Source organism: Diadema antillarum, unplaced genomic scaffold, assembly GCF_040938485.1.
Source record: "Diadema antillarum isolate AM-2024a unplaced genomic scaffold, OU_Dant_1.0 seq00002269_RagTag, whole genome shotgun sequence".
In the NCBI taxonomy this organism is placed as follows: Eukaryota; Metazoa; Echinodermata; class Echinoidea; order Diadematoida; family Diadematidae; genus Diadema; species Diadema antillarum.
In genome coordinates, this window is record NW_027272897.1 from 210,656 (window position 1) to 237,982 (window position 27,327).

General features: G+C 39.6%; 2 protein-coding genes and 1 non-coding gene across 3 annotated transcripts; 2 read left to right on the forward strand and 1 right to left on the reverse strand.

The window, feature by feature from the left end:
- The first annotated feature begins 3,733 nt into the window (after positions 1-3,733).
- Positions 3,734-11,763, forward strand: LOC139714432 (actin-related protein 2/3 complex subunit 3-like). The gene is made up of 6 exons (XM_071626141.1): positions 3,734-3,838; positions 4,875-4,968; positions 6,930-7,006; positions 7,350-7,418; positions 8,336-8,462; positions 9,524-11,763. The coding sequence occupies exons 1-6, from the start codon at positions 3,833-3,835 to the stop codon at positions 9,679-9,681; spliced, it is 531 nt and encodes a 176-aa protein (XP_071482242.1). The 5' UTR covers positions 3,734-3,832; the 3' UTR covers positions 9,682-11,763.
- A 1,680-nt stretch (positions 11,764-13,443) lies between these two features.
- Trnaa-ugc (transfer RNA alanine (anticodon UGC)) lies at positions 13,444-13,515 on the reverse strand. The gene has a single exon. It is a non-coding gene; the product is annotated as a tRNA-Ala (tRNA).
- A 1,247-nt stretch (positions 13,516-14,762) lies between these two features.
- On the forward strand, positions 14,763-26,131 carry LOC139714419 (DNA repair protein RAD51 homolog 3-like). Its single transcript, XM_071626128.1, has 9 exons — positions 14,763-14,880; positions 16,992-17,171; positions 17,613-17,793; positions 18,680-18,846; positions 20,092-20,222; positions 20,645-20,776; positions 24,168-24,295; positions 24,926-24,986; positions 25,486-26,131. The coding sequence occupies exons 1-9, from the start codon at positions 14,763-14,765 to the stop codon at positions 25,681-25,683; spliced, it is 1,296 nt and encodes a 431-aa protein (XP_071482229.1). The 3' UTR covers positions 25,684-26,131.
- Positions 26,132-27,327: the final 1,196 nt, after the last annotated feature.

Genomic DNA, 27,327 nt, shown 5'->3' on the forward strand with positions numbered 1-27,327 from the left:
TCGCCTGCAAGCGGGCGTGTATGTGGCCATGGATAGATCTTGACAGAACTAAAACAATCCCAAATGCAAAGCAAGGAAAGGATTGTAAGATCGCATAATGACATTATAACTTAGACCCCTGATCTATTTTGTGCTTTGGGTGTATGTCTGAACATTCTATCGAATTGTTTGACAATCTAACACGTTACATTACATTAATCTCTTGCGTAACATTAACTTAGTCTATTTTACCTCGCTCTTGAACTTTATTACAAGTATTAAGTGATGTGAGAGTTTATAATATCACAGTATAGGCCTACATGCATCACAATTCCACGGAGGAGGGTGATTATCAGTTGCTATCCAATGAGGATACACTGGCGAGAGCATTTACACAAAGTGATGGGATTCGGCAGTGTAATTCCACCTGGGCTACTGTCGAAATATAGAGGAAAGGGGCGACCCATCTCGTCTCAGTGATTTCTTAAAGGAATTTGAGGAGGTAATCGTTGGACTGAGTTTGACCAGGGAGGTGACTGAAACCAGTGAGAAGTCTAAGCAATAGATGTTCATAGATCATTAATATTTGTGGGACTGCGGCAAGGGATGGGATGTTGTGCTCACCTGTCGAACATGCGATGAAAGAAAGTAATGTTCAGGTAGGATGCACTAGACATCAGTTGACATCTTCAAGAACAACCATCTGTGCAGGATGATGAGACACCGATGGATTCCAGGCAGCTTACTGATGATGTGTACAACGTTTTTTTTTTTAATGGTCTAAACAAATAAGAACGTCGAATCAAGATGACCGATTGTTATAATAAATTACAATAATTAATTATGCTCTCAAAGTTGCCAAAGTTTTGTTCTCGTACGTCTTGCAGATTCGATTGACTGTTAATATGTTTTTATGTGTTGATCTAGCTATATAGGTGATCCGTGACTTGTTATATCTTCATTATTCATTTTTTTGTATCGTTGGTAACAATGTTTAGGCGCATTATGGCAATTATGCGCCGTTGAGATGTCTACGTCACAGTGGTGCAGACAAAGAGATTTTATAAGGTTGCAGATAATACATTTATAAGTGCTCCTACGTCACAATGAAAAATAAGCGTTATTGTATTGTGACGTATCCATTACACCATAGTACGACAGGAATACAATAAGGAGAATTTGATTATTACTCAGCGATACATTATTTTTGCACATACCCGACATAAAACTTTAGGTATGTTCTATTTAATGTGCCGGTGACATATTCCTCATTGTTAATAGTGTGGTTTTTCTGTGAATTTTGCAGTATTTGGCAATGTTATAAACAGAGATTTGGAAAGGTTTCCGCCTTAACGGTTCCATGCACGCCATCTGCTCCGGCGACAATTATTGCTCATATAAAATATCTACACGCTAAGCCAAACATAAAACTTATCCATAACATAACCCGAACCCTTATACCATCCTCACATATCAAACTAAACCTAAACCCCTGTTACGCCCTAATATTCTAACCTTAAGTCCATGGAGAAAATAAGACCGGAGTAACTGTCGCCACGAGCAAAATGTGCCATCAACATTCGAACACTATATACATTATAATCAATATCTTGTTTCCCAGCATGTTGACAAATAATTTCGAGAGGTATTTTTTATCGTATAGCAGTCTATTGTTAGTTTGCACCAACGCTTTATGACATCATACAACTTTGCAACTACAGTACTTCCAAGGAGGTTAGAGAAATGGAGTCACAACAGTCTTATTCGCTTTGATCCCATGCTCGAAGCCGCCACTCAAAAATATTTGAAGTATGTGTCAAACTGGATCTGCCGCTTAGATGCGAAGACAATTGACTCGTGTCTCATTGCATAACCACCAGCCACTTTCCAAGGAAGATAAAATTATGTCTTTGTGATGGTAATTACTTTTCGCTATCCCTATTATACTTACAGACGATAGGCGGTAGACAATGGTAAAGGCACGGGGGTGCGCGAATAGAAATTGCTCAAATATTGCTGAAATAGATATCAAAATTACTCGACTGTACGTGTCTGTACGCTAATCTGACATATTAATTTATAAAGAACTATACTTGAAGATGATACCATATTAGTTTCATTTGGCGGAAATAAGGAGAAAAGTGATAAAACCGGCTTTCCATGAGGGTAAAATTTCAAACACTTTCACAAAATACAGCTCAGATTTACACTTTTGCACATATTTTCGAACGGAATTGACTTTGTTTTATATGCTTTATCATTATGTGAAATTTCATTGCATTTGATATATAAACGAGCAGCATATACCCGATATCATGTTAGCGTTAAAAATGAATCTTCAGATTGCTCAGAAAGATGGCGGCTTCAAGCATCGAACATCAGAAGGCACAAATGCACCTGTGGAATTCTTTTGTCCATCAAATAGAAAACTGACAGCTGATTGAATGATTATAGTCAGTTGTAACTCCATCTCTCGAACCTCCTTGGTACTTCTAAAAACAGACGAGATTAGTAGCGATTTGATGATTTAGATTCCGTCACCATATACACGCCCCGCCACACGACGTGTAGTAAAATAACAGGCGATTTGTGATCTTCGCAGCGAACCTCCTCTACATTACTCGTGGCAAGGATTGAGGAGGTATCACCATATTTGGACCTAATTTCATAAAGGAGGTTTCAAGAGATGGAGTGTTTTGATCTCATTGGCGATGCCACCATTCAAGAATATTTGAAGTATAGGCCTATGTATTGTGCCAAACCCTGCTCTTCCCATGCACTACACAGATAGGAAGAAAACCGATTCCCGTTTCATTGCATAACAACCTCCTCTCTAGCATATGCATGCTCTAAGGAAGACAATTATGTCTTTATGATGGTACTTTTTCGTCATCCCTATATCATAGACCCTACTCATAAAAGATAAGCGGTTAGACAATGGTAAGACACGGGGATGCACGACTATAGGAACTGCGCAAATGCTGCTGATATTAAAAGAAAAAAAAATCAGAATTACGGGACTGTCATATCCCTCTGGACATCAATCTGACATAATAAAACTACATGTATATATCCCAAGATACCATATCAGTTTAACTTGTCGGAAATAATCAGAAAAGTGATTAAATCGACTTTCCATAACTATAGGAGGGTACCATATTTCAAACACTTTCACAACATATAGTTCAGATTTACACTTTCTCATATTTTTGGACGAGACTGACTTTTGTTTCATGCTGTATCATTTATGTGAAGTGTCATAATTGTATTAATATACAAGCAAAACATACCCGATCCCTGATCTATATTTGAAATAAATGTGATATCTTCATATTTATCGCGTAATCAGAAAGTTGGTGGCATCGAACCCCGATCACAAATGCACCTGTGGAATTTTATGCATCCATAGAAAACTGACAATCGTGACCAGTTTTACCAGGAACTCCATCTCTTCCGTGAGCCTCCATGGTAATCACATACTTCCTTGCTCTTACCCACACTTTTCTTTTCTTTTCTTTTTTCATTCCCTTTTTCTTTTTTCTTTTTCTGATTTTTTTTTTTTTCTTTCAACTGTACTCATGCACGCAGTAGTCGAGGTCCAGAGAATGAGAATTTCAGGGCTGTGGTCCGGAAGTACGTGCTCTAGACACTAGCAACCCATACCTTCACACCTTATACACACACGTTGTTTCGCAGTACGTACACACATACGTACACGTACGTTTATATGCGGAAGTACTACAGTACAGTGTACTACGCTCGTGAGGTTGGGGTTTCGCTGCTGTTACCACTGCAATCCTCCCAGGAAACACGCTTCAACAGTCTCCTTTCGTCTCACCCCATTTTAATCATCATGCCGGTAAGAATGTAAAAATATATGTTGTAGCAAAATTAATTGATTGATGTATAATACGATGAAACATAGACCCGTTATATCTGTTTAAACATGACTGCTTCCTCTTCATTTGTTACATAGTGCATAGTCCCACCTGCTTAGAATTGAGTGTGTTGGCCATGACAAGTCTCTACAGTGCAGAGTGGACGGAGCTGAGAGAGGCGGAGCCGAGGCAGCGGCTAGGCTATCCGTTTCCCCACGAAATGAGAGTGCAATTTGATGACTGACATTCTTAAGTTAAAGTTAGATACTTATCATCACCAGTTTCTATAAAGGGAGATTATTTGTATCGAGAGAAACTTATTTGGATTAGAAAAATCTATCACCAGGGGTGTAAGGTTTTATAGAAAGAAGGTGACAAGGAAATAAAAAATTCCAGAGGAAGTCATAACCATGGGAGTGAGAAATGACAGATTGGATTTTCTTGGAAAAAGGAAGAAAACTCGTCTAAATTTTAGTGGTATTGCAGACTACATACGTTTAAAGAAATACTGCTACTTATACGCTCACATGTACCACGTGTTACCTTTAATTGGTGAAATACTACATTTTTCTTTTTTTTTTCCCCTGTGATATGTTTTATGACTTCTTTGCTGCAGTGCAGTGTAGACTCTAGATGCATGTAGACTTGTAGTCCTGGTATAGTGTTAGTAAATGAAAATCTCTTTAAATTTTATCTGGTTGATCAGTTGATATTTTGTTTTGTCTTCGACTTTGCAAACAAGAGTGAATTAGTGTCAACATCGCTTTACATTTACTGCCCATAGTATTACATGTTTCATTCATTGTGCTCAATGTTGTAATCAGTTGATGCTTGACAAGAAAAGAAATGACACTCTCTTATTTTCACAGAAGTATTGTGCAAATCATAATTTGATACCTTTCAAAGAATTCATGTAATAGAAAATATATCAGGTGGAGTCACTTTATGTAAGCTTGACCAGTGTAAGTATTCCTCAGGTCTCATACTTGTCTTGTCTTCTTTTTTTTTGTCCCCCAGGCATATCATTCACAAATCCCTCCAGCTGACCTCTCTCTTGGGAATATGTCATTGCTGCCACTGAGGACACAATTCAGAGGTCCAGCCCCAAAGTGTAAGTCCATAATTACAGCTGATAAAGGTTTTCTTGAGAGATAACACCACAGTGTGGCAAACAAATGCCGCACTGTGGTTTTATCTCTCAAGAAAACCTTTATACTCTATACGAATGAATATCTGTAAGATTTGATGAACAGAAAATGCTGGATTTTTATTCAAAATAGTAACAAAGGAATAAACTTTTAATGCTTTTTCCAAAAAAAAAAATATATATATATACAGCTGTATATATATATATATATATATATATATATATATTAGCGTCATTTTTGTGTGTTCATTCCAGGCTTGAGATTTTATATATTTATATTCCAGGCAACTGTTCAAACTTTTATCTTCGTTGCATTGGATTTAGTCAGCTGGTTGATGCACATCTGTTTCTCGTATTGATACAAGCATGAAAATTATCATATCAATTAAAACATTGTTTTTTTTTTAAAGGTAGCAATGAGTGGAACAACAGAAAATTTAGAGATGAATCCCCCCATGTACAGTGAAACCTGTCTTAGCGGCCACCTCTCTATAGCGGCTACCTGCTTATAACGGCCACTGAAAAATCCCCCGAACGCAATTGCTGTATTATAGACCCTTTATATAGCGGCCACCTGCCTAACGCGGCCAGCGGCCACTCATTTTGTCTCCCGTGGTGAATATCAACCTGCGTATAGCGGCCACAAAAATTGAGTTGATCCATTAAATCGGCAATGAGTACAAAGTCTTTTACGTTCATTGCGTGATTTCTACCGAGTCCTAGCTCAGTCACAATCACTCAGACATGATCGACAAAATATTAATGCAGCTCTTTGCCACGAAAACCCGTCTTACCACCAACTTGACTAGATTAGATCTAGGCTTCAGTAATGCAGCCCTGAATAGATGCTACAAAGGCAAAGACAACTCCTAAAGTGTTGACAACTTAGACTGTTACCGAAATGCAGACTAATTAGTGTTCAAGTCCCTTTGAATAAGGACATCATGGTACTTGTCAGGGTATTGTTTCTATAGTTTACGTAAATTTTACACATCATCAATCCTCCATCGAACTCAGCTCTCGTGAGCCCCGTTCATGCAAACCGGCAGGGATGAACCAGAGCACTTCTCAGGCCCGAAATATTATTTTTTTACATCAAAAGAATAGAAGGAGGCAATGAAAAAAAAATGAAGTGAATTGTACAACGAAAACCCCCATAATAGCACTGCTGCACATGCAAACTTATATGTTGTTGTTGTTGTTGTTGTTGTTTTTTAAAGAATAACATGCGGTATTTTTGGCTATTATAAAATGCAAGTAATGGAATTCAAAATGGCCGCCAACATGTCTATAACGGCCACCTGTCTATAGCGGCCACTTTTGTTGTTTCCCTTGGGTGGCCGCTATAGACAGGTTTGACTGTACCAGATACAATAAAACTTTTTGTATCAGCCAGCCATCTGGTCAATATGGCCACAAGCCACAACAAGCTCTCCTGAAGAGAAGTTATTTATGTTAAACACATGGCACATATTATACTGACCACCCAATTTATCTCCTGTGTTCAAAATATTATTATAGCAGCCAGAAAAGATAGGTGCAGCTCTTCTCTCTCTCTCTCTCTCTGTGCATTTTGTATAACTGCTTTTAATTTGGCATGAGTTTCTTTGCTTCACATATAGACCCTTTGTAAGGGTCAACCAGATTGTTAACTGAGAATTAGAGAAGATGAAAGTGATACAATTTCTTTCTTTCATTTTTTTTTACTCAGTTGTATCTGTAATGTGACAAATAAAAATCTCTAGTGACATTCAGCATGAAGTTTGTATGTACACAGGAAACATGAAAGAGAAACGTAAGAACAGATGTCACATGATGAAATACTGTATGAATCACAGCATTTACTGAATTTCTGTTGTTTGAGCCATATGGGAGAAAATTCCCAGTAACTCTATGTGTGTTTGTTTGTTTTTGTTTATCTATAGGTGATGGCAATGACATTATAGATGAGGCTCTCTACTTCTTCAAGGCAAATGTCTTTTTCAAGAACTATGAAATCAAGGTGAGTCACAACATGTTTAAAACAGGAATCATGAGTGGAGTGCATATGATTGAGCCAGGAATGATCACTTCTTGTGGCTTTCAATCTGTCTCGCACATTTGTCGTGGCAGGAAATTATCTTTCATACACATCACAAGTCTACACATTTTGTTTCTTTTGTAAGATACAAATCTTGTGCTGTGTTTGTAACATGCCAAACCGAATGGCACCTAACTATGACAGCAGACTAGAGAACTAAGTGTACAATGCCTGTCATATAGACTGATGCCTGTTAAAACTCTGCTGATGTTGCATACAGCATGTGTACATTTATTGCTGCTTTCTCATACTGTATGTCACACAGAATCAATGTGACAGGGTCTTGATCTACATCACACTGTACATCACTGAGTGTCTCAAGAAACTACAAAGGGTAAGTTCCTCTATTAGCATTTTCTTTTTTTCTTACTCCCTCTTTCTTTGTCTGTTTCTCTCTCTCTCCTTCCATTACTCCTCCTTTTCTTCTCATCAAGCTGAATAAAGGAGTCAAATGAATAACTACTAGCCATTGTACTGTGTATTTTCTGAGACTGGATGTTGTGGCTTATCAAAACCGAAAGATTTCGAAATTCACATTTATTTTCCATGATTTGATGGTAGGGATGATTTATAGCCGCACTTTGTTGCATGTTTAGAGGGAAAGAAAGCTGGAAACCTGTAAAGCATTCCTCTGATCCCCAATGCGACCTGTTTGTGTCTCTACTGTGAAGTGGTACCTTTGTACCTACACGTGTTCATAAGCTTGTTTGGTTTCTGCTTTGATGTACATTCTTCCAGCAGTCAGAAACACGGTCACACAAATCTTATACAGTAACAGGTTTAGTCATCCACACAATTACATTTTGGTAGGAGAACAAACTGCTAGGAAACATATCAGTTTGCACCAAATAAGAGCTTGTATTATGTGACTAGGTACTGGAGTGCTTACTCGCCATACACCCTGTATAATTGCTCTGTGATTGCCCAGAAAGATGTAAGGCACTAGGCTTACACCTCATGGCTAGCATGGTAGCATATATGAGCAACCAAGGAGCAGCCATATCAAGGAGTGCAGACTCACATAAAAGTTCAAAAGTTCAAATATGCCCTGTTAAAATGTTATTTGAGCATGTGAACAGTTCATACACAAAGTGAAGTCCGCCATTACTAAGTGGGTAACATGTGTGGCTCCCTATGATCACAGACATTGGTAGTTTGCCCTCTTTAGGTAGTGAGAAAAAATATCTTTGGTGAGCACTAACTCATGTATATTCATTATGTGTGTTTATTTGTGTGATGTTAACCATGCAGTGCTCTTCCAAGAACGCTGGTCAGAAGGAGATGACATCCCTTGCCATTGCCAAGTTCTGTGTACCGGGAGAGGCAGGATTCCCACTCAATGCCCTGTATGCAAAACCTGCAGACAGGGGAGAAGAAGGTAAGGAAATGCTACTGAGCGTAAACGAGGAAATACTCGCGGTACATTGATTTTCATGTATTTTGTGCTATTGTGGGCTAGTGTGAACTCTATAACTGGGGTAAATATCTTCACAATTTTCTCTGCCCATTTTGAAGGGGTTGAATTGTGCACTTCGTCAGTGATGCCTCTCTGGTATTGGTGTGTATTATGTATACATGTGCCCCAATACTGTTAATAGTATTCATTTGAGTGCATGTGGTGTATGCAGTAGTTTCTGTGCATGCCATACATTCAAATGGCTGGGGCAGCTCTTCAAACTTTCATGCATTTTCTCTGAACTGGATGAAAACATACATGTACGAGTATGAAGCAATTGTGCAGTGATTTCAAGAACCAGCGAATATGTTTTCAAGCCAAAAAGTGCAAGAAATTAATTGCATGAAAATCTTGATGTTTACAATACTCAGCAAATTTTCTCCTTTTCACTGTCACATCCAGCCTGATAAAATGGAAATTGGGAATATTGGGCGAGGAAGTTTGGAGGAAAGAAATTACATGCAATGATTGGAATGAATGATGAAAGGAAGAAGTAATGAATGGGCTCTCTGCGATAAAATACATGTTGAGGCAAGAATTTATAGATGTTTTGGGATTGCATTGGTTACATTGGAAATAAAGGAAAAGGTAGAACTTTATTTATGTCTAAAAATGTGTGATAAAGTGAGAGATGTACTCTGTAATCAGAGAAAAACACTCGATGTAGTCATTTCACAATTACATCCATCATTTTAAGTTTCACAGTGAAAATGCATGTGTTGTGTGCGTGTGTCTATAGCATTGTCAATGGTTATTCAGGCTTGTACCAATGTTGTTAAAAAATAAACCAGAAAAGGAAAATAACCTTATATCTAGCTCAAGAGTATTTGAATTATAAAGTCAGAGAGGAAATTACATGGTTAAGAAATGTTTGGGTGTACTGAATGATTCACTTTCTTCTCATGATGGTATGACCTCCGCCCTCAAGAATACGTTTTTCTCATTCTCCAACATCTCATCGTCATCTCCCTCCAATTCCTCAGAGCAAATGCGATCCTACCTGCAGCAGATCCGGCAGGAGACTGGACAGCGTCTGGTGGAGAAAGTCTTTGACCCGGCCACGGACAAGCCCACCAAGTTTTGGATGTGCTTCGTGAAGAGAAAATTCATGGACAAGAGCCTATCAGCTTTCGGCCAATGAACAAGATGTAGTCTAACTCTTCCTCGTCTTTTCTATGCCCACACCGTATGTAGTTGTGTAGTCAAGATTCCATAAGTCAGGCAAACTGTATTTGGAATACTGGTTAGTCAGATATTACCCTCTCTGACATTTTTTTTTTCTTTTTGTAATATGGGGCATTACCTGTCATAGCGACTGAATATTACACAGTTCATTAGAATGGCAAAGAAAAGTGATAGAGTAAGCCCATCTTTAAAAACCCACTGTTTCTTTACATATTGACACATTTGCAATCATGATATTTCAAAATTTTGGTAGAATGAAGTAATGATTATGGTTAAGTCTTAGATATTCTTATGATGAGAAGTATTTTTTATCATTAAATTTGTGGTAAACTTAAAAAAAAACCCAACAAAAACAGTATAGATATTAATTGACCTACTGTATAAGCTGTTATTTTTGCGTTGGTTTAATTTTCGCGAATTTCGCGAATCACAGTTGCATCGCGAATTTAACAACACGCGAAATTGTCTCCATGCGCTTTGTTAATAGAGCATTAACGTAAACATCGGCGTCGTTTTGGGAAAACAACATCTCGCGAAAATGTCTGCGACCTCATCAATCGCGAAAATGTCTGCGACCTCATTAATCGCGAAAATATCTTTACGCAAAAATAACAGCGTACACTTGTATACAGTATTCTTGAACTCGGGTACTTTGCTGTTGCCTCTCATGAATGCAGAGATATTCCTTCCAGTGAGAAATATTCTCAAGTTTGTCTCCCAATTATCACCATGCAATTGTCTCAAAATTTTGCATTAGGCCTTGTGAGAAGGACATGTAGTCCAGGAAGGTGTTTCTATGAAGTCCATGAAACTGCAAGCAAGACAAATGACCAGGAACTTTAATGTCACAGTCCCATATGATGTGGCATAGTATAGGGTGCCATGACATCTAGCCATGATGTGTGCGATAGAATACTGTTTCATTTACTTTTATATGCAAAATGATCAAGCTACAGTATATGGAATATATCGTTGTTGTTTAGTTAAACAAAAATTATTATATCTGTCTCATGTAGAGCTTGTTTAAACATAATGCCAAATGAAAAAGAAAATGATCGCAGAATAACGGAGTAAAAAAGTTTCTCTTGAGCAAAATAGACAAAAGAGTAAACTTTAGTGACATTCCATGTAAAATGAGAGGGGAAAACCCCAGATGAGGACCGTCATGCAGGCATATTCAGGGTCTCGTGACCATGGGTGTTGATTTAGCATATTTCTAGGACTCTTCTATAATCACCACTGCACCACCATATCATATCACTTTTAACACAAAATTGTACTCATCTTTGCTTTCATGATTATACGTCTAGAACACCATGACAACTTGTGCCTCATTATTTATGCAAGTTGAAAACATTTCCTGCTGTCTGTCCAGCTCTCTGTTTTTTTCTATGTAATCCGTATGTATGCCCCATTCATCTTTATATTCCATTCTTCTGTTCAGCCCATTCATCTGTCAATCCTATCTACCTATCTAAGTGTATTGATCCTTTGCTCGTATCTTATCTGTCACAGACACATACAAAGATACACAGTTACAAGGAGGGAGCTCCTAATTTACCCTTTACGGAATTGTCCATTTGACATCGTTCATACTGTCTGTCATCGAGAGTGAAAGATTCTGGACTCAATTTACAACATGTGTACAGTATGTCAAATGCAATCATGTTTTATGTATTTACATAATAGCTGGGGTTCAACAGGCTTACCAAGTACATTATGTGTACTGCAGTGCTGTTTGTACACATGCCCAAGTTCTTATATAATAGATGTAAATTAGTATGTGTTTCATGTCAGAGAGGACTTCCTATGAAGCATACAATACAGTATTTACATCTTGACATATGATTCCCCAGTCATAGAGAGAGAGTGAGATAGCGAGTTATGTAAATACAATTTTGTATAGTTGAAGATGTTTTCTTTCAGATTTTTTTTTTCTGTATGTAAAACTCACTATATTCTTGTTTCAAGCGTATTTGTAATGATTCTTTCTAATGACAGATCACAGATGCTTATTAAATTCACAAAGTGCAAACCATGGAAGTGTGTACTCTACAGTGCTACTCTGTGCATGTCCTTGTTTTAACCCATGTCGCTGGCCAAGTACACGAATGGTGAAGGGATGAATGGTGAGACCCAATTTACAATTTTCAACGCCAGATTACAAACACAGCTATGCATTTGTGGAAATTACGTGTCTCATTTGACAACATGTGTGATGATGTCCCACAATTCATATACCAGGATTTCTTATGATGAGCTGTTCCTGTGAAAACAACAATATTTTATGAATATTAAGCAGAGGTCACCCAGGTTGAGGTGTAAGCTTTTCTTCAATTTGTCATCCTCTACAAATGGAATTTGTGAGATAGCATTTGTAGGAGACAAATTAAAGAAAAACTCACACCTCAACAATATTTTAAGTAATAAATCTTGTGCATTGTAATAGTATGATGCCAGTCAAGTGTGCACATGATGATGATGATAAGGATTATTCACAGTACATGTGTATTTGTATGGTGTCATATATCTATTAAAAGAAAGATCAAAGGTGCTGCAGACTCCCCTCCAAGATAGACTTCCCAAATGACTGCTGAGAAATGTGAATCTTGAGTGAAACTTTGCGGCACACCAAATTGTCCCTATGAATTGACACCATTGAATGGCTGCTTGTTAGATTGCTTGATTGCTTGCTTGCTTGCTTGCTTGATTGCTTGATTGAATGGTTGGTTGATTGATTGATTGATTGATTGATTGATTGATTGATTGATTGATTGATTTTCTTTAGCACTTGATTGAAAAAGTTTACCAATCAAATGATGATATCCAGGTGCTGCCAAATTAACGAGTTTGATTTTTCTCTTCATAACAAGCACATAACCATGGTTACCAAAAACTCCTTGAAAAATCTGCCCACAAATGTTATACATAGTTGTATTTTAACACTAATCTTTTTTTTTTCTCATTGAATGTATAACAGGGATAGAAGGAACAATTTAGAGATGGTCAAATGTTTTGTCTCAGACACCCCTCAGTACAAGTTGCTGTGTACCGCTCTAGGGTGCCTTTTAAACTAGTAATTGCATGACCTTAATTCAGCTTCCACAAAAAATGTAACTACATGCTAAGTACTTATTTCATGAAGATGAAGCTTGAAATGTGCCAATAAAGGGTAGATCTTGTGCTGGATCTTCTTTGTTTATGTCTCTTTTATTTTGCAATTCAGTTGTAAAAACTTTTGAATATAAAATAACATTTTGCAATGCTCAATGTTTCCTATTGTCACTGCATATGCCTGAACAATCAAATCTTTAGAAATTTCTACCAATCCAAACTTGTCTCTGTAGGCTTTCATGATGTAATGGATTTTGTAAGTTTGCGATGCACATGAATCAGTTGACCCCTTTCCTGCAAAGATATTCTGCTACATTGTACAGTCTGCTATGTCACAACAGCAAATTTTGGAGAGCCAGTGCTTTGCAAGAATAAGACACACTGCACACAATATCATCCCCGCTAAAAAATTAATCAAGCTCAGATGAAATCAATCAATCAGTCAATCAGTTCAATGATCACACATGCATGCAAAGATATGTACATACAGACTTGTGGAGAACCCCTACCCCTCCTCCCCAAAAAAAGACAAAATCAATACATATAAAAATATAAGAAAATTGATTGATATTTTAAAAAAAAAAAAAAAAAAAGTGATTGGCATTGGAGATATCGGGGATCGAACCCGAGGCCTCTCGCATGCAAAGCGAGCGCTCTACCACTGAGCTATATCCCCTTTGCACGGCGGTGGAAGACAATAATAGTTTATAAAGTCTAGTACAGAATGTGGTGCTCCTACGCAGTGCGTGGAAAGGATTATCGTGTAGCACACAGGCGAAGTGTTATTTCCGTGCGATCGGAGCCATCGCCGTGTGGCTGGCTGGGAAGACCGCCCGGTCGGTGTCACGTCTGGCTCCGGGGCCCGGCTGCTATGCGCATACACACTGCTGGCGAGCTTAGGTACTAGTAGGTAGCTAGTGAGGCAGAGCCTGCCGGTACGAGGCCTCGGGGATTCTTGCGGTCGGCTACACGTCACTTCCGGTTGACTGGAGTGAAAACAAACAGCTTGCAAGCGCTCACAAAGCCTGCATAATGCGCATATACTACATGCTGTGCATGTGCGACGCGTATATGTGTGCAACTCTACGCAGACATGGGGACTGTTTTTCATTATTCATTTTGTCATTTGTGCCATCATTCATTAGATACATGCATCATGTCTTGCCAGCAATATTCTAAAAATCTGGATCCTGTCGATCGATCGGTCCCGGTATTTTGCCAAGTTGAAGGCAGCCGGACTGGAGTGTGCCCGTATGAAATCGCGGCAGGACTCTGGATCAACGACCCGACAAAATGGCCAGATGTGCAGTAGAACCTCTTTGAGTAGGCCCTACCCCGATATCTACGCTTACTTAGTACCTCATAGAAACTTCAGGTAGGTCTATAGGCCTAACGTTAGTACTGTAGTAGGCTTAGGGTAGGGCCTAATTTAGGGTAGGCCTAGGGCCTAATCCTGCCGCCCGCACAGCTACAGTAGTACAGCTTGCGCTAGCGCTATGCTCGCGGGGCGCCCCGGCAGAAAACACGTACAGCGTTACCCCTCCAGGCTCACGCGACTATACGACTATGGTTTGTTTTCACTCCAACGCTATCCATGACCCCGTGACACGCAAAATACCCGGATGTCCGACCATGAGAATACGGTGTGTGTGCGCTGCTGCTGCTGCTGCCCAGCTAGCAGAATTAGGCAACGGAGGTTAGCTCAGCTCAGCATGCAGGCTAGGCAGGCCGGCCTGGCAGTGAGGGCTGCAGCGGTCTGCGGAGCGCGCTGATTTGAAAAAGGAGAGTTGTAACTGAAAGTGTAATCCAGATTTTACATCGACGAGATCAAACGGAAGACTACTACGAGTACTATACTACCGTACTGTCTTCATATCATTGCTGAGCTGATTGGTGGGTAGCTGATAGTCCGAACAAACGAGTATGCAGCGTGACCTTCACAGTTTTCCTATTCCCCCTTCGTACAGAACGAAGTTGAAAGCTGCAGGATTCAGTGCAGTCTCTGATGTTCTAGAATTAAAACCATCTGAACTGAGCAAAGGTCAGTGTACGATGCGAATAAGACCACTTTCATAGTATTATAAGATGCATGTTTTAGTTGTGACAGTAGCACCATTGCAAAATGAAGTCAATAATTGTTAATTGTGCCACTAGCAAACTAGACTACTTAAACATGAGGTAATTATGAATATAATATTCAACTTCAAGATCTGTATTCAACAAGGTTGAGGTCATCCACTGGCACTGGACGGGTGTATGCATGTTCCCTGAACTGTGCACAGATGGTATCTGTAATTTCACGGTGGACTTCTTATCTGATGATGTTGGAACATGTAGGCCCTACGGTCAGCCCTCCGTGAAAAGACTGATACCATCGCCGATCGGTCTAAACAGTAACACAGTTTCTAGACAGAAATATCCGTCTGTCCGGAGGAGTCTTTTATATTTTTTGATGTTATCGCTCTCCTCCGTAGGGGCGTAGACAAAAACTATAGGAGGGGATCCGTGAAGCCAGACGCAGTCTCTGTGGAACATTTCCCCAACAGGAACATTTCCCCGACGACCAGATACAGACCTAACTGCGACCAGCCCCAACACAGTAACTGTATACGGAGCGTCCCGGGGTTAATACAGACCGATCTTTTGGTCAACACAGTTTCATATTCCCAAACCCCCCTGTACAGTGTCAGTAGATCTATATAAACTGTTAAATATGTAATGTACCAGTACATATATTGTGTGATAAAATGTATGTTAGACTGTTAAGCCAGATTGCCACACAGACAGAAAGATCCATCTGTCTGGAGGAATCTTTTATGATTTTTGACATTTAGGATTCCGTGAAGCCAGACGCAGTCTCCGCGGAACGTATCACCGACAAGATAACAGACCAATTAATCTTTTGGTCAACTCAATGGCCTGCATAAAGTGTACCATGTTTGAACTTCGAAGTCTGAATAAATTATGAATCCAGGAGGCAATAATGCACTCCCTGTTTTTCGTGTAGGCCTAAAGGCTATCATTTCAGATGGACTCTCTAGTTCATATTGAATCGCCTCGCGTATTCAAACCCTCTATAAAATAGTATAATTTTGATTAAAAAATGTACCGGTAGTCTCTATATTGCTGTAAATTGATGGTACAGTACCGGTTGAGATGAGTATATTTCAGGTTTCAACTTTTTGTGAGATAATTGGAAACCACTTAAATGAAATGTTTTGGTGAAAATCTGTTAAAATGGCTGAGATATCCAAAAACAAAGTATTTTCAAAGTGGTCCTTATAAAAGATGAGACCCACCGCCTTTTATTAGCCCTGGCCTCTTTGTATTTGATTATCTCAGACATTTCAAACTGATATTCACCAAACAAACTTTATACTGACTAAGGATCATATGCTATCCAATATTTCACTTAAGTGATTTCCAACAGTCTCACAAAAATTAAAACCTGATTCCGAAATCTCAACCAGAACTATACCATCCCTTTATTAAGTTCAACTAAGAGCAATGCTGAAATGTATTTATTCATTGAGAAGGATGATCTGTGGTGTCCAGTTGTGTTCAAGACTGAAAACTTTAATGGACTAATTTTCTACTAAAAAGAGCAAAGAATTCCTTTGGTGCCTCCATTAGGATGGAAAGAAAAAAACAAAACATGAACACTGCATGTTTTGTAATTAATTTCCAAGTACGTTTCCCATCTTCCAGGTGATGAAATATCTAGATATCAGCCTTCCTCCTAGCTCTGTTTAGGGTGAGGGAGTGCATTTATTGCCAAATATCTATGTATGGGACTAGCTAGCAGATATACACAGCACATCATGAGTGTTGTGACTGATATGCACAGCACAGTGCAGTTGTAAAAGAAACAAAATGCACTACCAGGTATTGACTATTATTGGGCATATAATGTATACATATTGATATGCAATAAGTTTTGCTTGTGCAATTGCTTGTGCAGGTTTAGTTTTTGTCTTTTAACCCCTTGATGGTGAGAAATAAACTTAGTAATTTTAAAAGAAATGTTTTTTTTCTTCTCAGTTTTATTGAAAGGGTGTCAAAGCCACAGATGCCATTTTATCTCATTCATGAATGGACACAGAAGATTTTGTAAAATTTGGCATTCAAACATTGATATTTTGCATTGTACAGAATTAGGCATAAGTAAAGAAGATGCTCTGGAATTACTGAGAACCTTCAAGTCTGGTAGAAATTCTGCTGAACAACATGAGCCGCCTGTCTCTTCAACCACAAGCTGCCAAGCAGCAGCATCTGGCACCAGTACTTCAGGAGAAACGCCAAGCCAGCCACGACTACATGCATGCAGTCCAGGTACCGGTAACAAGACAGTTTGTGCATTTGGCTGTGATACCAAAATACATTGCATAACTTAGGCTTGACCTCGCAATGGGTATCAAATTCTGATGTGGCTACAACTTTTTCCATAATACTTATACATAATATAAGTGAAAAATGATGTAGTACAGTTTTCCCCCACCTGTCTAAAATTGACAAGGAGATGTGAAGAATGTTGATGTCATTCATTAAACAATGTTCAAACCAATTTGATAACGAATGAAAAGGAAACTGAAACATCAGTAATGGTCATCCTAATTGTCAAAGTGTAAAGAAATGTGTAAGATTATATCATTCTTGTAATGTGTTTGTAACTATGCAGAAGCTGAACAAATTTGATTACTCAGTATTGTTTCTCACCTTGGTATGAAGACTTTGAAACTGTAAAGTGTCAAACTTGTGGTTGATTTCCTGCAGCTTGGTATAACGATAAGAGTCAGAGAACGGTTACAGCCTTTGAAATGCTGCGACAGGACCAGTCAAAGCCACCGATCATCACATTCTGTGAGGAGCTAGATGACATACTTGGGGGTGGGGTGCCCATGGGAAAGATCACAGAGATATGCGGTGCCCCTGGGGTGGGCAAGACACAGCTATGGTGAGTATTGCAGTATCTCTTTGATAGTTGCTGATGTATCCACGGCCGGTGCCACATTTTTTAAAGTGGGGAGTGGGTAGTTTATATTTCTCGTGCCGCTTTCAGGTTTCATTAGCTAACAAGTGAAAAAAGAAAAAGGCCTTCAGTGCAATTTTATGGTGCCACTTCCAGGTTTCTTCAGCTGACAAGCAAAAAAAAAAAAGATAATAATAAAAAGTAAAATAAAATAAAATAAAACCTCTGGTATGACTTCTAATCAGCTTCCAATCGACATCCACTAAAACAAGCAAAACAAACTGGTGCCACTTCCGGATAAAAAAAAAAAAGAAGGGGGGGGGGGGCAAGTGGTTAGACCCTATGTACTCCTCTGTATTATGCAAAAAAAAAAAAAAAAAAGTGGCAGGGGGAGGGGGGGGGGGGGTGGGATTGCACCTGCCCTGGTATCGGTAGTGTTTGATAACTGGCAGAGCTAGGGAACAGAATTCCTGTGTTGCACATTTATTTTATCACAAAGTGATATAATATTTGTTTGTTTTCATGTGGAATCATGAAACATGTTATTTTCTAGTAGAGAGGTGTGTGTGTGTGTGTGTGTGGGGGGGGGGGGATAAACAAAAAACACACTCTCTAAATGTTGTCTGGTTCCAAGAATGTCTAGACATTGTTTTATAGCAGAATACTTCCTTAAAACTTGAGGGATAAAGCATGTACTTTGTATTCAAAATTTTTATGGGTTTCGCAGAAATTTGTAAACTTTCTTCTCTCTGATAGGCTTTTCTCATAGGATTATGTTTCATCAAAGCCCACGTTGTGTTCTGTTGTGTTCTATTGTGTATGTGAACCTCATTCACAAACTTGAGCCTTTGACCTCTATGTTGACCCCTAGTATTCAGCTGTCTGTGGATGCACAGATCCCTGTGTGTCTAGGAGGTGCTGGAGGGGAGGCCATCTACATTGACACTGAGGGCAGCTTCATTCCACAGCGGGCCTGGGAAATTGGGCAAGCCGCAGCGGAGCACTGTCAGCGATTGCTGGATGCGGGGAGTGCAGCAGGTCTGTGTTTTTTTTTACTGTGTTTGTGTATGTGTTTGTGTGTGTGTGTGTGAGTGTTTGTGTGAATAATGTCCAGTTTCTCGTGATATATCTAGTTTATACAGTTGTGTTTGTAAATTTGTGATACAGTACTATTGTCCATTTTCTCAAAACATATCTTTTTGCGCATAATCTTTTCTTGTTGTTTTATAGTTTTAATTGTCCTTTGTATATGTGTAATGTTTCGGTATTGCACTTTGATTTGCATGTCAATGTATATATCGCTGTCATCTATTTTCTGATAGAATTCCAGTTGTGTTTACAGTAGTGTGCATGTACATGGCTGTTGTTCATCTTTGTTGTTGTTGTTGTTATTTTTTACTCAGCATTACAATATATTATGCCTTGATGCATCAAAATGCAGAAATGCTGATGTAAATCAAAATGTACCACAGAAGATATCACAATGAAACAGAAGAGACAAGTCCATGAGAGTTTGAGACACAGCAGGGAAATGAATGAAGGGGATATGTATTTTTGAAAGAATGTAGTTTCAAGGGCTTTTTTTTTTTTGTTTTGCTCTTACTCTTCGTAATATGTGCTTTTATGAACACCAAGTGAAAAAGAAGGAACAAGCCTCGGATTTGCTGAGTAACAGCTATAGCAACAAAATTCCTGTGGGTAACAGTGAAGAAGAAAACCTGATCAGCAGGCAAGTGATTAAGAAATGTCATTGGTTATCTATACATACTGGTCAGTGGGCAATAGCAGAGACTCAACCACAAGCACCTTCTGATCTGGAGATTCTCCCGCCTGAAACCCCTAACAAACGAGACTCCAACTTGATGTGTGCGAGGCACACATCACGAGCGCAAAGTCCCTTGCGGTCTAGGGTTCTAGATGCTCTCTCGTGCTATTTAAGGCTTATTTTTCAACATACAATGAAATTAAGTAAGAAATCATTTCAAGCGGGAGAAATTAAATCTCAAGCGGGAGAACAGGAGATTCTGCAAAAATGGGCTTTCGGCGGGAGATCTCCCGTCGAAAGCGGGAGAGTTGGAGTCTCTGCAATAGCTTGGTTGTGTAACTGGGTAGTTGCACAGTACTTGGGCAGTACTCAATATTGTGTTGTGCTTGCTGTGCCATTTCTTTCATACTTTTTTTCAGGAAAGCAGCTTTGAATCTGGTGGAGAGATGTGAATCTGACATTGTAACAAATGTGTACCATGCTTGTTTCTGACTTCATTTCCTTCCCACCCTTTGCAGATGCAGACGAGTTGAAAGCTGTAACTGTTGAGAAGATTCTGTCTGGTATTCATTATTTCCGCTGTCACAATCACGTGGAGCTCCTTGCCCTCGTCAACCTTTTACCTGACTTCCTGTCTCAGCATAACACAGTAGGTACCAGGACTTGGGTATAAAGTTGATACAGTTTTTGAGTATGAGTGTAGTATGTTATTACCAGTGCCCAATCAAATACCCAAGTAATGATTAATTTAATAAGTGAAGAAAGAATGGGGGGGGGGGATCTGCCCCCTGAGATCTTGGCTATGGAGCATGTGACAGCCATCAATTTTGCGTGCATATTGCCTTGGAAATAATCTACAATGCTGTATAATTGGATTTCTGAAATGAATTCATTTAAAATCAAGTTAATTAATGATACAATACTGTTGCGTCGATATGAAACATGTAAATAAAAGTGATGTAATATTGTTGGATTGAGAGAAAAATAAGTATTTCAACCTTTTAGGTTGTGCTGGTATACATCTGTTCACACAGGGAAGTATGCTTGTTTTAATCCATTGATTGCTTTTAGGTAAAGCTCATCGTGGTGGACAGCATCGCCTTCCATTTCAGACACGACTTTGATGACATGTCTCTACGCACCAGGCTGCTGAATGGCCTCGCGCAGAGCCTGATCCGGATTGCAACTCAAAACAGCTTGGCTGTAAGTCTAATGTGACCCCAGGGTGCAGTCAGCACTCCAAGGTGGACATGGTGTAGTCACTGTATCAGAGTAGAAAGGAATAAGGAGTCTTGATTACATTTATAGCATCTTTTAAAACCAGAGATATGACATGCCCCATATGCATACCACGTATTGACCAAAAGATTGAATGCTTCCATGAAAAATTGCATAATTCAGAGGACAAATTTGGAGTTGTAGTTGTCTTGCTCCTTTTTGTCGAGCCCACCGGAGGTGTGGGGAGACTAAGGGATCGTCCATCCATCCGTCCGTCCGTCCGTCCGTGCTAACGAGAGTATGCTTGTGTGGCTAGGAGAACAATAGTGCACAATAAATGGCCTTTATTCCGTCAGGCTTGTGTGGCTAAAATTTTTGCTTGTGTGTCTATTTTAACAAAAGGGAGAACAAAGGGGTAGACACACAAGTATATCACCGTAAGGTTGTACGTCCGTCCGTCCGTCGTCTGTCCGTAATGCTACAAAAACTTCAATAACTCTTTACTCTGGACTTCAATTGCAATCAAACTTTGAGGGAAGAGGGGTCAAACAAAGTTTCACATTTTATAATTATGAAGGTCACCTCAAAGTCAAAGCTCACAGGCAGGGGTCAACGAACTTTTAGAGCCCAATGTTAAGTTTTTATGGCGCGTTTCTATTATGGGTCATAACTTTTGATCCATAACTCCATTTGTGACTAAACTTGGATGGTAGATGTTCCTTGGGGAGTGGATGATCACCACAAGGTCAAAGGTCACAAGCAGGGGTCAACGAACTTTTAGAGCCCAATGTTAAGTTTTTATGGCGCGTTTCTATTATGGGTCATAACTTTTGATCCATAACTCCATTTGTGACTAAACTTGGATGGTAGATGTCCCTTGGGGAGTGGATGGTCACCACAAGGTCAATGGTCACAAGCATATGTCAACAAACTTTTAGAGCCCAATGTTAAGTTTTTATGGCGCGTTTCTATTATGGGTCATAACTTTTGATCCATAACTCCATTTGTAACTAAACTTGGATGGTAGATGTCCCTTGGGGAGTAGATGTCCCTTGGGGAGTGGATGGTCACCACAAGGTCAAAGGTCACAAGCAGGGGTCAACAAACTTTTAGAGCCCAATGTTAAGTTTTTATGGCGCGTTTCTATTATGGGTCATAACTTTTGATCCATAACTCCATTTGTGACTAAACTTGGATGGTAGATGTTCCTTGGGGAGTGGATGATCACCACAAGGTCAAAGGTCACAAGCAGGGGTCAACAAACTTTTAGAGCCCAATGTTAAGTTTTTATGGCGCGTTTCTATTATGGGTCATAACTTTTGATCCATAACTCCATTTGTGACTAAACTTGGATGGTAGATGTCCCTTGGGGAGTGGATGGTCACCACAAGGTCAATGGTCACAAGCATATGTCAACAAACTTTTAGAGCCCAATGTTAAGTTTTTATGGCGCGTTTCTATTATGGGTCATAACTTTTGATCCATAACTCCATTTGTAACTAAACTTGGATGGTAGATGTCCCTTGGGGAGTAGATGTCCCTTGGGGAGTGGATGGTCACCACAAGGTCAAAGGTCACAAGCAGGGGTCAACAAACTTTTAGAGCCCAATGTTAAGTTTTTATGGCGCGTTTCTATTATGGGTCATAACTTTTGATCCATAACTCCATTTGTGACTAAACTTGGATGGTAGATGTCCCTTGGGGAGTGGATGATCACCACGAGGTCAAAGGTCACAAGCAGGGGTCAACGAACTTTTAGAGCCCAATGTTAAGTTTTTATGGCGCGTTTCTATTATGGGTCATAACTTTTGATCCATAACTCCATTTGTGACTAAACTTGGATGGTAGATGTCCCTTGGGGAGTGGATGGTCACCACAAGGTCAATGGTCACAAGCATATGGTCAACAAACTTTTAGAGCCCAATGTTAAGTTTTTATGGCGCGTTTCTATTATGGGTCATAACTTTTGATCCATAGGTCCGTTTGTGACCAAACTTGGATGGTAGATGTCCCTTGGGGAGTGGATGGTCACCGCAAGGTCAAAGGTCACAGGCAGGGGTCAATGAACTTTAAGGGCCCAATGTTAAGTTTTTATGGCACATTTCTTTTTTGCCATAAATTTTTACCCTCTCATATCTCTTTTTATCTGTTATATCTCTTTTCTTTATCTGTTATATCCCATTCGCGTACAATTTTCTGTACGGGAATGGGCGAGACACATTATGGCACCTGCCTTGTTATACCCCCGCCAAACGAAGTTTGAAGGGGGTATATAGGAATCAGCGGACGGTCGGGCGGTCGGGCGGTCGGGCGGTCGGGCGGTCGGTCCGTTGCAAATCTTGCGTCGCGAACTACTTCCTCAGTTTTCAACCGATTCCCATAAAACTTGGCACAGATGTGTGCCTTGGGTTGTAGATGTGCAAGACATATTTTTTGACAGTACCCAAAAGTACGTTGCCATGGTAACGGCATATTATGGGCAAAAATGGGTACAAATCTTGCGTCGCGAACTCCTCCCACAGTTTTTGATCAATTTTTATGAAATTAGGTACAGATGTTCATCTGAATATGTTAATGTGCAAGACACATATTTCTGCAGTGGCAAAAAGTGCGTTGCCATGGTAACGGCATGTTATTGGTAAAATATAGGGCAAAATGCTTCATGGCAAAACTGCTTCATCAGTGTTCTTCCAATTCTCATGGAATTCATATTGAATGTTTGTCTTAGGATATAGGTCAGCATGACACATTTCTTGACAGTGACAAAAAGTATGTTGCCATGGTAACAGCTCACATATTATGAGCCAAAATGATGGAAAATTTTGTGTTGCAAACTACTTCCTCAGTTTTTGCCCAATTTCCATGAAACTTGGTACAGATGTGTGCCTTTGGTTGTAGATGTGCAAGACGCATTTTTTGACAGTACCCGAAAGTACGTTGCCATGGTAACAGCATATTAATGGCAGAAGATCAAGGAAAGATCTTGCGGATTTAACTACTTCCTCAGTTTTTTGACCAAAGCTTATGAAATGTTGTTTGGTGGGGGTATAACCAGTCGCTGTAGCGACATTTCTTGTTATATTAAGGGGGTAGAATGGAAGATAATTTAGAATATTTTATATTACATGGCAAGACACCACTGTCGTGCCTAAAGAGAATCATTTTTTGGAACTGTAGCAATAAAGCCTACATATTATAGGCAGATAAATATCTGTATTTGTACACTTGTGTTAGGATGTCAGAAGCTTCAACACATTTCTTTTGATTTGTTCTCTCACACTCTGTTCATTACAGAAAGCTCAACAGCTCAAGGAATGTGAATTACTGATTAATCATGTTAATCATGTATGGCTTTTCCTTGTCTTGCAATGACCAGGTTGTCTTGACCAATCAGATGACGACCAAGATTGGGGATGGGACGTCCCACCTCGTCCCTGCCTTGGGAGAGAGTTGGGGTCATGCCTGTACTATTCGACTGATTCTCTACTGGAAGGAGGCTCAGAGGTAAGGGTTTGTAGCTTAGATGATGGGGAAAGGCAAGAGGGGCTTAACATGGCTAGACTTACAGGAAAAAAACATCCAGTCTGGAAGGAAAATTGTTTTGGATAGCTGTGAGTAAAAATTGTCACAGAAAAGCATAACATCTCTGAAAGTTTGAAGGAACATTGACAGTGTTTTTTGCGACCACTGAAATGCTACACAGTTACATTTATATAGTAAAATCATCAGGTTTTGTGATTGAGTACTTTGTGATGTTATTCATTGATATTCTCTTTGGAAACAAAAGGTGCAGTCTGAGAGCCTAGTCTACCTATGAACATTTCTAATCATCAAATGTGACATTATTTTGGTGCTTCAAAATCTAATTTAATGTCTTTTTCATGGTACTGTAATGCCACTTGCACTAATCACCTTATTGTGTGGTAAACAAGTTTCCTATTCATTCATTCATCTTTTCATTTAGTTCCCATTGTTCTTCTTGTGTATGAGGCATATTGCTACACTGATTCACAAGGTTGCCATGATCACTTCATTCATTTTCATAGGACAGCAGATTGAGATTTATGGATTAAAATGATGGAAGAGTGTGGAGTACAATTATTCAAGGTTCTCTTCCCCCATTTTCTTCTCTAGGTACGCCAATTTGTACAAGTCTCCTTCCAAGAGAGAGGCCACAATCCCCTACCAGATTACAGTAAGTTCTGCACTTCTGTGTTGTCAGTTTCTCTCCATATATTTCTTGCAGCCAAAATGATTTTCAATGAATTATTCCAGATGGTACCATAATTACCTCTGACGAATTCAGATGATGATTTTGCCCAAATGTTTTGTACTGTTGCTGTTTTGTAGTTTTGCATGTCAAGACTAAAAATTTCCCACGAATAAAAAAAGAAAAAAAAATCGAGAGAAAATGCCACCATTGAAAAACCCTAATCCAATGAGAAAACCCAGAATTTTATTGTAGTACTATTCTAATAACAAGTGTATGCATGTGAGTGTGTGAGTTTTTCTAACAAATGCAACTTCAAAATCTCATGGAAAGGAACAGTTTCTGGTTTCTATTTTTATATTCATTTTTTTCCCCAAAGTGATAATATAGCTCATGACTTTTGGCTGGGAGTCAGTTATCAAGAGAATATTCGTCGCAGAAATAGCATTTAATTACTAGGCTTTTTGTTTTTTTGTTTTGACAGCTGGCTGGAGTTCGAAGCATTGGGAGGCCATCCTCTCCTTGTAGAACTGTGCAGGCCTCATCCATGGGACCTGCTGGAGAGAGTCATGTACTGGCTCATCAAAATGAGAATACTGAGAGTGTGGCGGCCAATCAGCATCCAGTGGAGGATGCAGGAAATCCTAGGAAGAGACCTCGTCAGGACAATTATGTAACTTGAAGCACAAGATACATGATATTGATGCGTAATCAAGCGTGTTGCCTTTCAACGAATCAGGCAGTACTCGGAGGGAAGAACTAAATTTGTTGCCATGTCCCTGTTTATGGTACAGGTGAATTTTATGATGCTTCCATTCCATGAAAGCAGCTGGTAAATGTTTGAAAAGTACTATACTTCATGCCAGTATTATTTGCCAGGGCATCTTTGATAACTACACTTCCTGTTCAAACAAGCCCAGTTTTACATACAGAGCTATCACAACAGTGCCTTCAATGCTTCACTATGCTGGTTTGAGTCCACTGTCTCCCACATGGCTTAAAGTGATTCTTCATCATGAAACCAAGTCCTAGCATGTTGTTTGTGGCCATGGTGTGAGATATCTGAGAAGTGAGTTGTCTCTTTAGCTTGTGCATGCAACAGGAGCTGGTAAGTTATTATCAACTAATTAGTAAAGGTCAAAGTGCACAGTATAAATACAACCACAAAACAAGGAGAACTTATAGTCCGGGAGCCAGCGGGGGTCAGCCTAGCTGAAAAGGTTACCAATTTTTATGTATACAGTAATTTAGTACATATGCCCCTAAGTATGGAAATGCACGTCTGGCTGGTCATCGGTGGTGGGTGTGGCCAGGAGGGCCAAAAAAAGGACCCCTCAAAATTAGGCTAGCCTAGCTGGAAAAGTAACCCCATGAAAACAACTGGAACTTGTTCGTTACACTTACAGGATAAATGAATGACCATTGCCAGACGTTTTAAGTGGTGGGGGGTAGCCGCCAGACGCTCGTAAAGGCCAAACTCCAGCTAGGCTAGCCTAGCTGAAAAAGTAACCTCATGAAAACCACTGGAACTTGTTCGTTACACTTACAGGATAAATGAATGACCATTGCCAGACGTTTTAAGTGGTGGGGGGTAGCCGCCAGACGCCCTTAAAGACCCAAATTTTTCCAGCTAGGCTAGCCTAGCTGACAAAGTAACCTCATGAAACCAACTGGAACTTGTTCGTTACACTTACAGGATAAATGAATGACCATTGCCAGACGTTTTAAGTGGTGGGGGGTAGCCGCCAGACGCCCTTAAAGACCCAACTTTTTCCAGCTAGGCTAGCCTATAGCTGAAAATATAACCTAATGAAACCCACTGGAACTTGTTACACTTACAGGATAAATGCATGGCCGTTGCCAGACGTTTTAAGTGGTGGGGGTAGCCGCCAGATGCCTTCAAAGACCCAGTTTTATCAGCTAGACTAGCCTAGGCTGGAAAAGTAACCTCCTGAAACCCACTGGAACTTGTTCTATGTTTGTATCTCACCTGATAAACACTGTCGACATAGTATTCTGGTGTTCTTTCAATAACTTTCCACACTTTTGAGCTATATGACCACCAAATTCACTCCTCAGATCATCTAATGATTGCTGTCAAGTGTTAATATTGGTGAAGTCCGACTACGACAACAGTCAAAAAGTCAATGAACTAGGCCTATGCCATTTGAAAATCTCTGTAATCACAAAGTCGATACGTGGACGAGACATCACTTCGCTTTTGCCTTGTTAGATGGTGAATATTTGTAAGCTTCCGTTTCTAATTCATACAGCACCAGCATACATGTCTGAGAATAGCGGTAAAGAAGATTAGAGTCTTTGGCAA